The sequence below is a fragment of the Leuciscus leuciscus genome (assembly GCF_965113295.1).
Source record: "Leuciscus leuciscus genome assembly, chromosome: 4".
Classification (NCBI taxonomy): Eukaryota; Metazoa; Chordata; class Actinopteri; order Cypriniformes; family Leuciscidae; genus Leuciscus; species Leuciscus leuciscus.
The window spans coordinates 27,925,931-27,942,988 of NC_138728.1; the positions used below are offsets into that span (position 1 = coordinate 27,925,931).

Sequence of the window (17,058 nt, forward strand, 5' to 3'; positions counted from 1 at the left end):
GGATTTGGGGTGGGGTTTGGGGAGTTAGTGTGCGGATGAGGAGGAGGGAGGGTCTAGCTAGTCTCCGTTTTGTTTGGCAATAGTTCTTATTCGATCTACGTCATCAATGTTCGCGGCGGCCATGTTGTTGACATAGAAACCACAGCAACTGTCAATCTGTCAATTGACAAGCGAGGCAGCGTCGGTATTATCCATGGCATTATCGCTGTATTTGTTTTTTTAAACAGCGCGATGGTGTGTTATGTAATACACGGCTGTTCTAACAATAGCAATAAGAACCCCGGAGTTAGTTTTTATGCGATACCGACTGTCAGAAAACGTGAAGGGAAGGAAACAGAGGAGTTGAGCCAGCGCAGGAGAGACTTGTGGCTAGCTAGGATAAATATAGGCTAAACTTTCAGCTAACTCCCCACAGCAAAGTCTGTTCCCATCATTTTACCACATGTTAGGGGGGATTGGGGGATGTAAAAAAAAAAATATTGCATGACAATAAGTGTATTGTGATTGTCAAAACATTTTAGTAACTAAACTGAATTTTTTTAGGTTTAGTGACAACATGTTGCAATGTTTACATGGTACAATTTCTGGTAAGCTAAGGTTACGCTTTTTTTATTATTTCAATTCAATTCAATTATTGTGATTTGATTTAATATTGACTCATTTGGATAAATATTAGGTAGGCTACACAAGATAGGCGTTAATTTTTCTCAAGAAAAAAACAACTCACCTAATGCTGTAAACATACAGAGAGAGATATAATGCGTTTTTTTATTTTTATTATAATAACAACTTTATTTAATGATATAAGTACAAATATAATAAATATGTAATATAGTACACATACTTAGCTAAATACTCTCTATAGCTCTTTTTTTCTAGGCAACTAACGTGCTATAGCCTATATTATGGTCATCAAATGGCTTTCCTGAGGTAAATGTTATGTGACATAATTGTTCTCCAATTGTTTTATTGACCCCTTTGTTTGATTGATTGGTCGATATTATGTATGAGGAATATACATTTCGGTAAGTTGTACTGTATCTTTCAACATTGTTCATTCGTGTTTATTTACTAGCTAGAGATGATCGGTTCACGTGCCGCTAGGGATCTGTCGCGTCACATTTACAAGTGCCAAAACTGTGTTTATTGTTTGAATTTCGTAATAAAATTGACAGAATCTGAGAGCTGAGATTTTTTTATTATCATAAGTAACCTGCTCTGTCTAGTCTGTCGGTCTCCGTGTCCTCTTTGCTTCGCGATTTTTCTGTGCGTGAGAAAATGTATGTGGGGCGTGAGAGCGTGTGAAAAGTGTCAATTGCGTGAGTCTCACAGTGAATGCGTGAGAGTTGGCAGCATAAGTTACGGCTGGCAATAAGGACGGATCTTTCTTTACTTAAGACTATTGGGTCTATTTGATATGGGTCCACACCAATCAAGCTTATCTTCTCTTGATACCGAAGAGATGAAGCATTAGGCTACTGCTCCCCTCAACTCAAATCTGCGTGCGGCTAGGGGCAGGACAGATGTCATGTCAACAATATGGCCGCGGTTAGCTACTTCCGGTGTTTGCAAATAAGGCCTATACTTTAAGCGTCAACAAGAAGTGGCGTCACCCAAACATCACTTAGAGCACCTTTAAATGAAATAAATGTAAAGTTTTTCCTCCAATCAGTCAGTGTAAAAGCAAGTGTGTTAAGTTTACTGACTTTGATGTCATCTAGCTAATCGCACTAATAGGCTTCTTTTAGTGATCAAAAATGCTCAAATATATACTGCAATTATTTAAACTACATAGATAGATAGATATATAGATAGAAACGTTATTGATCCCCTTGGGATGTTTATGAAAACATGTCACATTATGAAAATATACACTGGACATGACTTTACCTGTTAGCTGTCTTATGTTTCCGATCAGCCGTTCTGAGAAGTGTGAGAAAGGCTAAGCTTGGGGGAGGGGTGGGGTGATATTGGGGAGGGCAAAGGTGGGGGAGTGCATTACAGTACATTTGACACATTTGACCTCAAAACAAAATACAAACTAAGTTAAAGTAGCCTGATAATATTAATAATAATAACTTAATTATTAATTAGTTACTTATAGTTCATAGTTAAAAACAACTATTTTTTGCAATATCTAAGCAGTTTCTTCACATTACATCTCAAATCTGAATATGGCATTGAATTGCCCATGTAGGAAAACTTACAAAAGCACATTTATTTCATGTTTGAACCTTGTTTAGTCAAAAAGATATACTGAAAAATAGATTTAAGCCTGGTGGTGGCGGCCATTTTGAATTTCAAAATTTTGAGGCATTTTGGGAAATTTTTGAGCTTCATATACAGCGATTTGGATTCAGCACCCCTTAATACCCCTAGAAATGTTGTACAATATAAATAATCACAAAATGCCTTCGGGGTTCTGATTTTGTGAAAATTGACCCTGTCTAAGAGTGCTCAAAAACAGCACTATCCATTTGAAGGCACTTTACCCACCAGAGGGATACCACATTTTAGGAGATGGAGGTTACCCGTCTTAGCCACCCAATCTCTCTCATCACTCCATATAGAGAGCCACTACAAAATGAAAGTCAGCGTAGCTTCAACTTACACCATGCAAAAGCTCGATCCATCATTGAGAGATCCTTTGGTATTTTGAAAACACGATGACGGTCACTTTTCTTTAAGGCTCTTAAAGTCAAGCCAGAATTTGCTCCAGAGGTCATCACTTGTTGTACTATACTGCACAACATCTGCATCACAAATGGTGATATCATGGAGCCAGAGGAAGGACAACTGAATGGTGATGATCCTAATGACCTGCAAGTGAGAGAGCAACAGAGTGGAGAACACTCCAGAGTTTCTGCTCCAGATGATGATGATCTTCCTCCAGTCCTAAGACATCATCAATATTTATCAAATCTGTTAAAACCACAACCACTTACATATTATAGTTAGATATATTTAACTACCATAGTTAGTATGTAGTTAAAATAAAAACTAAGCAAGTGTAATTGTTTTAGGTTGATTATATACTTGTCAATTTTAAAATCGTCCCGTGTGAACCAGGCTTAAGAGTTTTATTATAATTAAAGACCAAAACAAATCTGCTTCAGTCACGTACATTTTTACGATCATCTGGCCTATTTGTGACCATCAGCGGGGCAAAGTAATGGCAGTCAGTACAAAAACATGTGAACAGAGATGCCTTACATTACATCTTTACAGATCTCAAGCTAGAACAGACCTGACCAAATATAACATTCACGGACAATTATGCTTATTTAATCCACAATTCATCTCTGTATGGTGGAGCTCTCCATAAATTGGCACAATATATAGAGATGGATTGCGGATTAAATATATGTAAATGTCTGTGCTAGTTATATTTGGTCATGTCTGTGCTAGCTTGAGATCAGTAAAAAATGATTTCTGATACCTGATATGGATTAATTCTTGGCATCTCTGTTATAATATAATATATCTTTTCAGATTCTGCACAGGGAGTAAAGTTACAAGAAAATCTGTATATAAATATTATCTTAACCTTTTTTAACGCGCCTACTGACGTGTTTCCATTGGACGTATTTTCAATTCACAATTTCAATTTGCGCAATTTGAAAGGTAATGGAAACGCGGCTACAGACAAGGTCAAAAGATGTCAAACGCATAATGCAATGCGCATCAATGAAAATCAGTTTGTACACAGTACATTTGAAGTAGCCGTTACATGTTTTGCCCAACATGACCTCAGTCATCATCAGACTGAAGCACAATCGCCTCTGCAGGTGATATTTTCAATTTGCACATTGAATTTTGCTACATTCATTGCGGGACATTTAATGAAAATGCTATCGCAAGTGTCTTAACTGTGAGTGTAAATGCAATTAAGAAAAATAGCATTTAAATGATCATTTTGCTACAGTTTTTGCTTGAACATGTTAAAAATACCCTAACCCTAACTTATAAAGCGTTAAAATATGTATTCAATTTACATATTAAAACTAGTGTATGAAATGGCAAATGTAAATTATATGATTAATTTTAATTTTGCAGCACCGTTGCACAAATGTAATGGAAAATGTACATTTAAATACAGAAATCCATTGCCATTTTACATATTGCATTGTCATTTTGCATATTACATTGCAAATTGAATATTGCTACCCATGCTTTCATACTTTCCCCCCTAGGCTACTTCTTGCAATCCTTAAAGATTACTTTTTCAAGATTCACAAAGATTTGTTTTCGATTTGTCTTTTCAATATGCACACCTGTAAATAAAAGTGTAGCCTAATCAACATTACAGTACTGATTGCAGTAGTTGTTCATCCAAACTTTTTAATGTAGTATTTAATAAAAAACAAAAAATTCATGCTATGGAGTAGGTTAACAAATGTAATGGCACTATATGTCAAACATATTTTTCTTCCAGGTTCACAGGGCAATCATGGTAAAAAATAGGCTTAGTAATAATAACTTAGTTGTATTTCAGCCTTGAATTTGCTTTTGCATTGCAATATCTTAAGTGTTCCTTCCCAAATAAGAGACTTAAGAATGTCACAAAACCAAATCAGTGTAAGTTATAAGTATTTATTTGATGTTGCAGTGCTCTAGATTCACAGAATGAAGAAAAAAAAAAAAAGAAAGAAAGTTTAAAGTCTCACAAGATAGAAATATCCACAAGGGAGAGTAACACTGGGAAAGTGTGCCCTTTCCAGGGGAAAAGAACGCTACAGAAGCCACATCCTGCCGGTAGGGAGGTATTTGAGCTGGGCGATATGACCAAAATATCATATCACAATATAAGTCATCTCATATCCCAATAACGATATATATATCAAGATATAGTACATTTGATGACGACAGAGAACAGGACTGCCTGGGTGAAGAGTTCTTTGGTTTTCAAATGTTAGAAGACACTGACCGGTCTGTCGTTTACCGGTCAATCTACGGATATCCCAGAAAAGGTCTGGAAAACTACCCTGGTCAAGGTGGACGGGGAAAAGGAATTCAACTAAATAGATGTCATATGGGCACACTTGAGTGCCATGAAGAGCCATTTAACAGGTGCACCCAGGTTCCAAAGACTTGCAAAAGTGGCACAGCTTGTGCTCTGCCGTCCACATTCAAATGCAGACTCTGAGAGAACCTTCTCTGCGATAGGTTAGGTAGAAAGGGTTCCTAAACTGAGACAAGAAATAAACTGTCACTAAAGGGTAAATTGTCCTCTGTAATGTGCAAAAAGATGACAGAAATGGACCCATGCTACAAATATGACCCACCAGCGTCTGCAGCTTCTGCATTCAACAAAGAGCATTCAGCACAATAGACTATAGAAATGTCAGAAACATTTATTTTGTATTTAGTTAAAAATAAAAGCATAAATTGCTTTTTTACATTAACTATTTTTCTAACTGTTATGATTTTACCACCTAAAAAGGTAGCTGATTCATAAATCTCACTCCAGCCATGAAGCCAAAGTTGGCAACCCTGTAACAAACATGTATTCATTACTTCAATGAGCTCATTGTTTCTGCCTTAAATGATTACTGTTTAAAATAATACATTGTTAGCTAAGTGTGTGATTTGTCTATGTACATTTCTGAATTGCATAACTTAGACAGTCACCTCTGATAACAGATTACTCTAAATTGTAATGTAGACTCATACATTTTCTGTAAAGCTGCTTTGAAACAATATGTATTGTGAAAAGCACTATACAAATAAATGTGAAATATGAAAAATTGGGTACATTTAGCAATATAGCCGGAGAATTATTGTGCACATACAGATCATCCAATCATACACATACAGAATTATGTGTATGATGTCGATTACAATGCTATATTAACTACAGTTGTGGTCAGAATTATTGGCACCCTTGGTAAATATGATCAAAGATGGCTGGAAAAATAAATCTGCATGGTTTATCCTTTTGATCTTTCATTCAAAAATGTTGCATTCATTGAAGTGAAAGAATCGAAAGTAGGGGGAAAGTTTCATATTATGAAATAAACGTTTTTCTCTAAAACACGTTGGCCACAATTATTCTTAGAAGTTTTTATGAGTAAAATATCTCTGAATTTTTTATTATTTAAATTAAATTATATCCCATTCATATTTAAAAATGTTAGCACACCAGTGACTAGGAACATTAAATTGTCTAGCTTTGACTTTTTGTTTCACAGGAATATGAATATGAGGAAAGACAAAGGCCAAATTCCCTTAATGTTAATTAACATGAGTTCCATTAGCTATTAGTTCAGGCATTAGTACAAGATTATTCATGAACTGTTATTGCCCTACAATGTATTAATCAAAAATTATGCAAAGTATAAAGAACTAAACGATGCAAATAAAAGACATGTTCAAGCTTTGTAGGAGCGTCACCTGCCATTTTAATCTGCAGAGCCATTTAAATCTCTTCCCACACAAAGAACACAAATAGGGTCTCAAATCTGTGTGACTTTTCAGGTGTATCTGAAAGTGTAATGGCAAAAGATTTTTTTTTTCTTAAATTGATCACAATTAAATCGCCTTCCTCCAGAGTGAATGAGCAGGTGATGTTTGAAATTGCTCCTTTTCTAAACCTCGTCACACTCTGAACTAGGGGTGGCACGGTACATGAAAAAAACATCCGAACCGTTCGGTTCGCTTGTCTCGGTTCGGTGCGTGTGTGCGTCGCGCGGTTCGCACGGTTCGACGCATGCGCAATGTAGCCTTGTGCCCGTGCTACTGCTAATACAATGCTAAATCATAAATCAGACAAATGTAGAATAACATTACAATGTCCAGCAATCGATTTAAATAGTACACTGGGTTTACTTAGACATTTAATGAGATCAACTCCACTAGGCTATATGTTGTTTTTTTCACGTGAATAAATAGGCTACATAGATCGACTGTTCCACGTACCGGTATGTACTTTAATGGTCCAGTGGCAGAACTTGCCAAGCGTGTCAAAGGTTCTGAGTTCTAATCTGCACTCGTATATATTTTTCTTTTTCATCAAAACCGATTATGTTTATCAGCGGTTGTATATCAAGCAGGGACAGATTTGTATGAATTTTGTTTTGTGATTTCATCGGAACGAATAGAGTAGCCTAGAGTCTCCTCAACGGACTGAAGCGCGAGTCTGAGTGAAGAATGTGCGGCCGCTGCGGTGTGTGCGCGAGCCACGAGAACACTGTATCAGCGCCACTGATCGCAACGGCAACGAGCACTTTGATCACTTGATTAAAAAAAACACATTTCAGCGCTAGATTGCTTCTTATTTAACAAACGAACGAATACTTTGCTAGTTAACTGGAAATGTTTTATTTATTTGTATTGGTACATCCGTGCTGGGACATAATATCAACCCTGGCAAAAAGTGGTGACAAATAACTGTCCGACACAGCCCACGGGAAATGAGAAGCTGCGTTTTGCAAACACACCCCATTTATGAAATAAATTAATTAATAATTAGATAATTCAGCTATATATCATATGCTGAAGTAAATTTTTGGAGTGTTGGAGATTAAAAGAAAAAACAACAACAAGAACCGTACAGAACCGAAAACCGTGACCCTAAAACCGTGATACGAACCGAACCGTGGGTTTTGTGAACCGTGCCACCCCTACTCTGAACACTGCAATTTTTTTCCAGAATGACTTTGCAAATGATGTTTCAAGTCTCTTTGATATATGAAACTCTTTTCACACTGAAGACATGTAAAAGGCTTCTCTCCAGTGTGAAGTCTCATGTGAGTCTTGAGGTTTCCTTTAAGTGTGAAACTCTTTCCACAGTGATGACACATGAAAGGCTTCTGTCCAATGTGAGTTATTACGTGCTTCTTAAGCTGTTTCCTGTCTGTGAAATTCTGTCCACACTGATGACATATAAAACGGTTCTCTCTTAAGTGAATCCTCACGTGTTTATTAAGGGTTACGTTTTGTCTGAAACTCTTTCCACACTGTTCACATGTGTAAGGCTTCTCTCCAGTGTGAATTCTCATGTGATACCCAAGATATCCTTTTTGTGAGAAGCTCTTCTCACACAGTTTGCAGGTGTAAGGCTTCTCTCCAGTGTGAACTCTCATGTGGGAATCAAATGATGTTTTACATGTAAAAATCATTCCACACTGAGGGCATGTCAAAATGTTCTCTCTTGAGTGAATTCTCATGTGGGAATTAAGGGTTACTTTACGTGTAAAACTCTTTCCACACTGGTCACATGTGAAAGGCTTCTCTCCTGTATGAATGTTCATGTGACACCTAAAGCTTGGTTCTGTTATAAAACTATTTCCACACAGTTTGCAGGTGTAAGGCTTCTCTCCGGTATGAGTTTTTATGTGGTATTTAAGGGCTCCACTTTGAGTGAAACTCTTTCCACAATGTTGGCAGGTGAAAGGCTTCTCTCCAGTGTGAAGTCTCATGTGAACTTTAAGGCTTCCATTTTCAGTGAAACTCTTTCCACAATGTTGGCAGGTGTAAGGCTTTTCTCCATTGTGAACTCTCATGTGGACTTTAAGCTTTTCATGGTGACTGAAATTCTTTCCACACTGAAAGCAGGTGAAAAAACTTCTAGGTACTTTCCTTCTAACGTTTTTTTGAGAGGAAGTATTTTCAGTCTGTGAGCCACTAAGATATTTTTCTCCAGTTATCAAATCATGATCTTTCATTTCATTCAGTACTTCACTCTCCTCTTTCAGTGTCATCAGATCTACGGCAGAAAAAGATAAATACAAGTTAAGTCATGTTTAATGGCACAAAGACATCAACACATTTAGACATTTAAAGCATCAAAACCAACTAAATGTATGCTAGATCCCCAAAGGTAATGCACCTAGTTAACAGAACACCAAACAAATTTTCTCATTCAGTTGCTTGCTGGTGCTATGGAACCTTGTTTACGCCACTGAATAAAAAATAGAAAAGGTAATTGCACATTTTTATCTCACAATTCTGTCAGAATTGCATGATATAAATTCACAATTGTGAGTTATAAAGTCATAATTTAGATGTACTGTGAATTCGCAATTGGAAGAAAATGTCAGAATTGTGTTAGATTAAAGGCCTGTTCACACCAAGGACGATAACTATAAAGATAACGATAAAGATACAGTTCTAAAAATCGCTCTCCATATTTAAGAATAGCAGAGTTCACACCACAACTATAACGATAAAGATATTAGGAACGATATCGTTGAGATCACTTTCAGAATGATTTTTTCAGCTGTTGAATGATAAAACACTGACAGCCAATCATAATCCACTTGAATTTAAAGGGCTTGTGCGCATTTAAAATGGCAGACGACATTGTGGTGAAGTTAATCGACGAGGTACAGAAAAATCCACCACTGTTTGACAAGTCAAGCCCCTTTTCAAGAAAATGGACATGGAAAACAATCGTTCATACCTTCAGAATAAATGGTGAGAAGTATTACCTCAAGTATCCAGCGCTTGTTTCCACAACATTTTCTTGCTTCCTTTGAAGTTGCGGTGGAAAAGACTAGGTGTTGTTTTTATTCCACTATATTGACTACATCAGCTAAATTCACTATTCGATTATTTGATCGATTACACTAGCTTCACTCAAAACATAGCATGCTGAGGACATAGCATGGTTTAAAGCCGTGTAAATGCAATAAGAACAGCAAAAACATGTTCAATGACGTTGTGCAGACATTGAAACCGCAGCGTGTGATCTTAGAATAAACAGACTGTTATCGTTAGTTGGTGTGGATGGAAATATAGTTATCGTTCTTGGTGTGAACGGCCCTTAAGAGTCGCAATTATCTTTTACATTTTTTTTTATTACGTGGCGGAAACAAGCTTTCATTTGCATTAAGAGGAAAAAGCTGTCCATAACGCTCCTAAGGCAAGTCTCAATCCTGTATGATGTACTTTGTCCACTATTTTGATGTATGACTTCCTGGCAGATCCATAAACTATACTCCTATAGTCCATTTTTGAATTAATAATTGTCCAATAAAGTCTCAACAGTGTGATCGCGATTAGTGATTTGTGAGATCGCGATGAACTGACAAAGAGACAGCGTTTTAGTGATTGTAAAGTGAGCGGTCTTGGCTCGCTAACAAGGCTGAAGCCATTGAATAAAACTATAGTTTTTCATTCTGATAAGAGGACCTATGGCCAAATTTGTGCACTTAAACTTTATTTCTGTGGTTGTGTTGTTCAATAAATCACTTGTACCACTTCTTATTACTTAACTTTTAGATTTTATGAGATGAAAAAAAATATATTATTATATATAACATATCAGCAAAAAAAATTTATAAATCAGCATCATATATCGCCCAGAGAAAAACCCATATCAGTCGACCTCTAGTCGGGAAGGGCTTACCGATTTGATAAGAAATGACTGAGTTCAGTTTTGAGAATGAAACCCACCTGTTTGTTCCTCAGTATCTTCTTGTTTCACTCTTAATGTTTCTTCAATCTTCATTTCTTCACTCTCCTCTTTAATCAACGCCATCTTTATAATAGTGTCATGTGGATCTCTGGAGTTTCTCTGTGTGTTTGGACACTCTGTCCTGTTTAAGATGAGGATAATTAACAGAAATAAATACAAATCCAAACTAAATCACTGGGTGCGTCTCAATCAGCTCTTCAGTTTAGTAGTCAGTACGAGATTTCATTATTTTCAATTTCATGATGACTTTAATGCCCTTCCATGGCCTAATTAATTTAATAGGGATGACTTGATACAACTTTTTTATGTCCGATAACAGTACTGCAACCTTGAGTATCTGCCGGCATCTATACTAATTCTATTCCATCTTTTCTCCCCTTTAAAACAACAAATCTGTTAATAATACATTTGTTTGGATGCCCTTTGCGTAACCTAACCATTCCTAACAAACTTAAATATGGAAAACCTAATATTCTACTTCCCCAAAAGGAAATCAAACATTACTCTTCAAAAAAAAAGTTTAAATTTTCCCAGCTTTTATTTTGTGGTTATTTTAATTATTTTCAGTGTAAAGCACTTTGAATTGCCATGGTGTATGAAATGTGCTATAAATAAACTTGCCTTTTTATTTAGACTTTTTCTCTGAAACAGAACATTTGGCAGCATTTTTGACTGGTCAGAGATAGGGGGTGGGCAATATACCAGTAGAAATTTGTCAACCGGTAGAGATTTAGGACTATCGTCTCTATCACGGTTATGCTCATGCGATGTTGCTGTGCTGCGCGGTCACGAAAGCTCATCGTTTGCATGCGTTTTTAAGCATTATACATACATTTATTTATCATGCTGCCCAGCTTATTTTCACGCAACCTTACATAAACCTCACAGTCCGCTTCAGATATGTGTCTGCATCAGGTCAGTAACTAGAGTTGCCATTTTTTCCCCCCAGTTGTCTGTTTTTCCTATGTGGAGTAGTGTATCAAATTAATGAGAGTATAAACTAGGGATGCACCGATGCATCGGCTGAACATCGGTAACGGCCGATATTTGCCTCGTTAACTGCCATCGGCCATCGGGAAATAAAAATGACATTCGCCGATGTCACATGGGCGTCAGTTTGGTTTGATATGCTGGGGACAGAGACGCATTCGGAAGTGCATTTTCAGAAGTGCTGGGTACAATGACGCATTTATTTATTTATTTTCTATGAGAAAACTCCTTTTCTCGAGAAAAGAACGACCATATGGTGTGTAGCAGAAGAAGCGGCGGAGTATGCACGATCCGCGAGTGCTGAAGACGTTCTGCACGGCTTTGATGGGTGCGCAGGAGGACACAAATGGGCGGCGACTGCTTCTTCCAGTGGGGGGAGCTTTTCCCTCAGCGCCGTCAACAGATAGAGCGTTAACTGTACACACCGCCGCCGACTTGAGCTGCAAAGAAACTCTGGCCTCCCTGTCAAGGACTCTTGTCAAAAAGTACGGGGAAGCTTGACCGCTCTGAATAGTGAGTGAGAGCGCGCGCGCGGTCGGGGCTCTCTCGCTCTCTCTCTCTCTCTCTCTCTCTCTCTCTCTCTCTCTCTCTCTCGCAGAAGAGCGCGTGCGCGCTTAAAATTTTATATTTTGGTATGAACATTCACCCGTGTTTTTTCCCTCATAAATGCGAACACGAAAAATAAAATGAATATTATAATGTTTTTTTTGTTGGGTCAGACAATGATTACCAAATTTCTCTCTCATATTGCTCTTCATAACAACTGAAAAAGAACTTATAAATAAGGTTATAACTGTCAACCAGAAAGTGACATTAAAGGTTTTTTTTGTTTCATAAATTGGTCTGATTGAATTTGTGCTCATTCTAGGATAGTGTGATCAAGAGCCGAAAGACTTGTATGTTTCCGTGGCACAAAAGAAGGAATAAATAACAAAAAGAAAAAACATCGGCATCGGCCATCGGCCAAGTTGTTATGTTAAACATCGGTATCGGTATCGGCCCAGAATTTCCCAATCGGTGCATCCCTAGTATAAACCCTTAAAACCCATGCTCATGTGGATAGCTTTTATATACAGTAGTTCTGTTGTGTTTTTCTTTTATGTTTGTTCTGAGAATAGACATGACTTTTTCCTCACTGGCATTCCTACACAACTTGCAATTTTCTAAAACAACATTCAGAGACAATTTATACTACATTAAGGTAATTCTAAGATGGCGTTCTATGCATTTTTCATAAAGTCTGTTTTGTTCCTCTTCATTATTAGAGCATCACTCTCAGGCTGAAAAACGCAAGGACCTTATAATTTTGCCAAGTTTGTCGGATGTGGTCAACGATTAGAATATAAAGCTTACAAAACGCTTATCGTAAACTAGCGCTAAGACCCAGAATCTGCCCTACCTAAATGTACGTCCAGAAGCAGCTACTGCCTAGCAATACTGAGTATCCAGACTGTACAAAGAAACCTACTCCTGAATCTTTCTGTGTGCCTGCAAACTGCACTTGATGTGCGAGCTACTGTCTGTGTGCGTTATGATCAGCACATTAGTTTAGAAGGGCGATTAACAAATGGTGTCAGTTATTTCTTTCCATCTTCTTGAATCCTTTTCAAATGTGTTGCATTTGTAAATGCTTGTGTTATCGACACATGCTTTGTGGAGGCACTTGTTGCTGGGAGCATGTCAGTCTCTCTCTTTTTTTTGAGCCATGCACTGTGATGACAGTAAGATTCACAGAAAGATTCAGGAGCAGTTTGTTTGAGTTCTCCTCCCTGTTGCTTCCATGCCACTTACTAGATGGGGAAGAATCTCGCGACTCATTTTCTGTATGCATTTTCATCCCAGATGACCTATGATTGGGTCTTTCGCACCGGAGGAACCATTTCACAGTTCCTAGATCTAATGGCAGAAGTACCCGGATTTTGGCCTGTTCGCACCGCAGGAACTAGGAACGATTTTAGTTCTATGAACTCCTTTTGGAGGAACTAATTTAGCTCCTACTTCAGAGTCGGGTCTAAACCAGCACTATAGGAACTACCAGTGACGCTAGTGTACGCTGATTGGCTGAACGCACGCGAAACACCAGCACCCGCCATTAAAAAAAAAAAAAAAAACTGTGAACACAGATTATAGCCTATATCTTTACTCCAGAAACTAACTCTACGAACATGGAAAACAGTGATAGATGAGCCTCTTAACATTTACGCTGAGGAGAAAATACAAACGCAACTTTGAGGAAACCAAGCAAAACATGATTATTTATTTCTGCTCAGCTTAACGTATTAGACAGGACTGTTGGACAGATCATAAACTAATGAAGATGAACAATGGGAGCACTGTGTGCTCATTCTCAGCGCCATCAAAATAAAAGTCACAACAATAAACTCAGCTTATGTCTCTTCAGAGTTCCTACTGGCGGTGCGAATGCAACCAGAAAACGGGAACCATTAGTTCTCGGGGAACCACTCTGGTGGCCAGTTCCTATAACCAAGTTCCTAAAACCACTCGGTGGCAGGAGGCAGGGAATAATTTTAAATGTAGCCTTACTGTACAGTACAAACTAGCCGTGTTTCCAAAAACACTATTGTTACATAAATTGTACTTTAACCTCTATGGCACGTTTGATCAAGTCAAGAAAAAAAAAGTCACCTTTATTTATATAGCGCTTTATAGATTTCAAATCAGCTTTACAGTGATGAACAGAAAAAATTATGATTTAGTAATGCAAACAGAGTTCAATGCTTCAAAAGAGCTCAAACAAAAAAACAGTATCATTGTTCAGCAAGTCCTTTTAGTGTTGATTCAAAAACGTTCAATAACTGTGTAAAGTTACTCAATTAGGCAATGAGTTCAATTCATATCAATAACTTATTTATGCTAAAATAAATACCTAATATAGGGGATAATCTACCATAAATCCTAAGAGAATAAGACTATTTGTGGTGTTTTGTAAAACCCAGCTATAAGGAGTTATTTTTACCCTTGTACGACTTAAGTATTCTACACAGTAAAACTGGTAGGTGTTTCTGTAAGGATTGTTACCTGAACCTTTAAAATTAGCCTGCCAAATGTAGTCAATTTGATTCGAACATGATAATTAGGCCATATTTGTTACTTTAGTTAAACCAGTTAATTTACGTTACCACATTAAGCACATTTTTATGGTAAAAATTGTTTAAAAATTCAGTGTACATTTTTTGTTGAGCAAATTAAAATCGAATTAATTGATTTTAAGTAAAAACATTTAATTTTACAGAATCACCTTGACTTAACACCAACCAACTATTTTTTTTTTATTGGTTAGATCAAGAACCAGTGAGGGTAGTTGAAAGGTACGACATTTTCACTCAGGTTTCCAAGTAAAAAAAAAAAAAGACTGGTTGGCACATTTATTTGTAAGGTAACAGCCTGGACAGCTGTGCTGAATTAATGTTCATTGTCGGTCATGTGACAACACTGTAGCAATCTACCTTAAAAAAAATGTTGTATACTATTTCACACACTATTCCTACAAAATAAATAGTAAATAGTACTGGGCAGTAAGTTAGTGTGGGATTTTGAAAACAGCCTATGTGTTTATGTCTATGTTTTTCACAGCTGTGTCGTCAGCGATTCGAAACAGTCAATTACCTGAATATTAAACAATCTCCTTTTCTCACATTACTACTCGCCAGAGCCGGGATTTGTGATTATGATTCACGATACAGAGAACGAAATGAGACGCACCTTTTCTACTTAAGATACTCACAAAAATATAACATCCCTTAATGTTAGATAAAGCAGAACAACATTACATTAAATAAAACTTAATTATTTTACATTGATATAAAACAGTCTGCATTGATTTAAACGCCTTAAATGCTTAAAACACAAACCTTTTTTCTGTCAACAGATGCAGGAGCGCGACGCATCCTTATGACGTCGCACTACATGACCAAAATAAAAGTCCTGTCAACACACTGCTCTGTACACATATAATATTAAGAACCAATAATGAAAGATTGTGAGATTTTGTCTAAAAGTCAAACCTGTAATGTTTGGGTGCAGAAACCATTTATACATTAGTCCTACCTATATTAAAATGCAAATAGTGATAAATGGGGTTTACGTGTTAAAAAGAGTGTATGAGTTCAGAAAGCAGAGTTCATACATGTGTAAAATGAAACGAATAAGTGTGAGTGTATATTTTCTAATATAAAAATGTGGACATAAAAAGTTAATTTAACAGCAGTTAACAGCATTATTACTCCAGTCTTCAGTGTCACATGATCCTTCAGAAATCATTCTAATATGCTAATTTGCTATAAAAAAATATATAAAAAAAATAAAACCATTTATTGTTGAAATGTTGAAAACATTTGTGTACAATTTTTGCCAGGATAAGAAGTTAAATAAGAATAAGAAGTTCAAAAGAAGGGCATTTATTTCAAACAGAAAGCTTTTGTAAAATTACAATTAAATGTCTTTACTGTCGCTTTAGATCAATTGAATGCATCCTTGCTGAATAAAATTATTAATATCTTTCATTTCTTTAAAATAAAAAATCTTACTGACCCCAAACTTTTGAATGGTATTGTATAATGTTACAAAATGTGCAGGGCTGGTGGCAGGGGCGATTCCAGGATTTTTTCAACTGGGGGGCACAAGAGGGGCCACAATTAATACAAAGAGGCCATTCTTATGTTGTGTATTTATGTAGAACTCTATCCAAATCATTTAAAGTTCAGTAAGCTTTAAAATCAGCAATAAACAGTGATACCTTATTATATTTTAATGGCATTTATTCACTGCTGTAAATCATAACAATCAAATACAATTTGTATTAACGTTTCACTTTTTTAGAAGTAAAAAACTGTAATAAATAAAAGAATCCAATGTATGAATAGAGTACAGCTCACAAAAATAATAAAACTCAACATTAAGTTATATAAACTTTACATAAATCTTCACAATCTTACATGTTGCCCAATACATGGGTAAAACAAAAAGACCAGGTTTAAAAAAAATAATAGAACAGCCTTATTTATATAAATCCAGAATTGTATTCATAAAATAAATATACAATTAATTAATAAATATAACTGTAATATAAATTATATAATAATAATTATTAAAAATATATATTTTCGGGCCCTATCATACACTCGGCGCAATGCAGCGCCAGCAAGTGTTTTTTGCTAGTTTCAGACTCGGACGTAGTTATCATTTTACATCCTGCTTGTGGCTTATAATAGGTATTTGTATCTGGTTTATTTAAAGAAAGTACACTGTAAAAAATGAATCATGAGTCTTGTAATTTTCATTAAAAAAATTGAGGTGATCATTAAAAATATTATGTATATTTCATTAAGAAAATTGTGGTTCCGTGTTTATTAGAAAATATTGAGAACATTTCACTAATAAAACCAAGAGATGCATTTTCCTATTTTTTTTTAAGGAAACATACACAATTTTAAGGCTTGAATTGAGGAACTGACAAACCTCATAAAATTAAGGAAAAGGCTACCTATTTATTTTAAGAGAATTAGCTCATTTATGCTGTTTTATTTAGAGACGCCATTGTTTGTTCCCAGCATGCTTTGCACATGGCTGGAAATGGAGAGTAAATCTTGAAATAAAGTGTTATTTCATGTGTTTTTGAGTAAAGGGAA

General features: G+C 36.3%; 1 protein-coding gene across 1 annotated transcript; it reads right to left on the minus strand.

The window, feature by feature from the left end:
- Nucleotides 1–4,577: 4,577 nt before the first annotated feature.
- LOC309497662 (uncharacterized protein) lies at nt 4,578–15,327 on the minus strand. The gene is made up of 4 exons (XM_082167962.1): nt 15,282–15,327; nt 10,399–10,541; nt 7,625–8,707; nt 4,578–6,601 (listed from the first exon to the last, which is right to left on the minus strand). Exons 2-4 carry the CDS (start codon nt 10,481–10,483, stop codon nt 6,588–6,590), a joined length of 1,182 nt encoding a protein of 393 aa, XP_082024088.1. The 5' UTR covers nt 10,484–10,541; nt 15,282–15,327; the 3' UTR covers nt 4,578–6,587.
- Between the last annotated feature and the right edge of the window lie 1,731 nt (nt 15,328–17,058).

Bases quoted from the DNA above. Each gene is read 5' to 3' on its own strand.
- LOC309497662 (XM_082167962.1), bottom strand. From the start codon at position 10,483: ATGGCGTTGATTAAAGAGGAGAGTGAAGAAATGAAGATTGAAGAAACA. The intron at 8,708-10,398 runs GTGGGTTTCATT...TTTCTGCCGTAG, and splicing joins AGATACTGAGGAACAAACAG to ATCTGATGACACTGAAAGAG.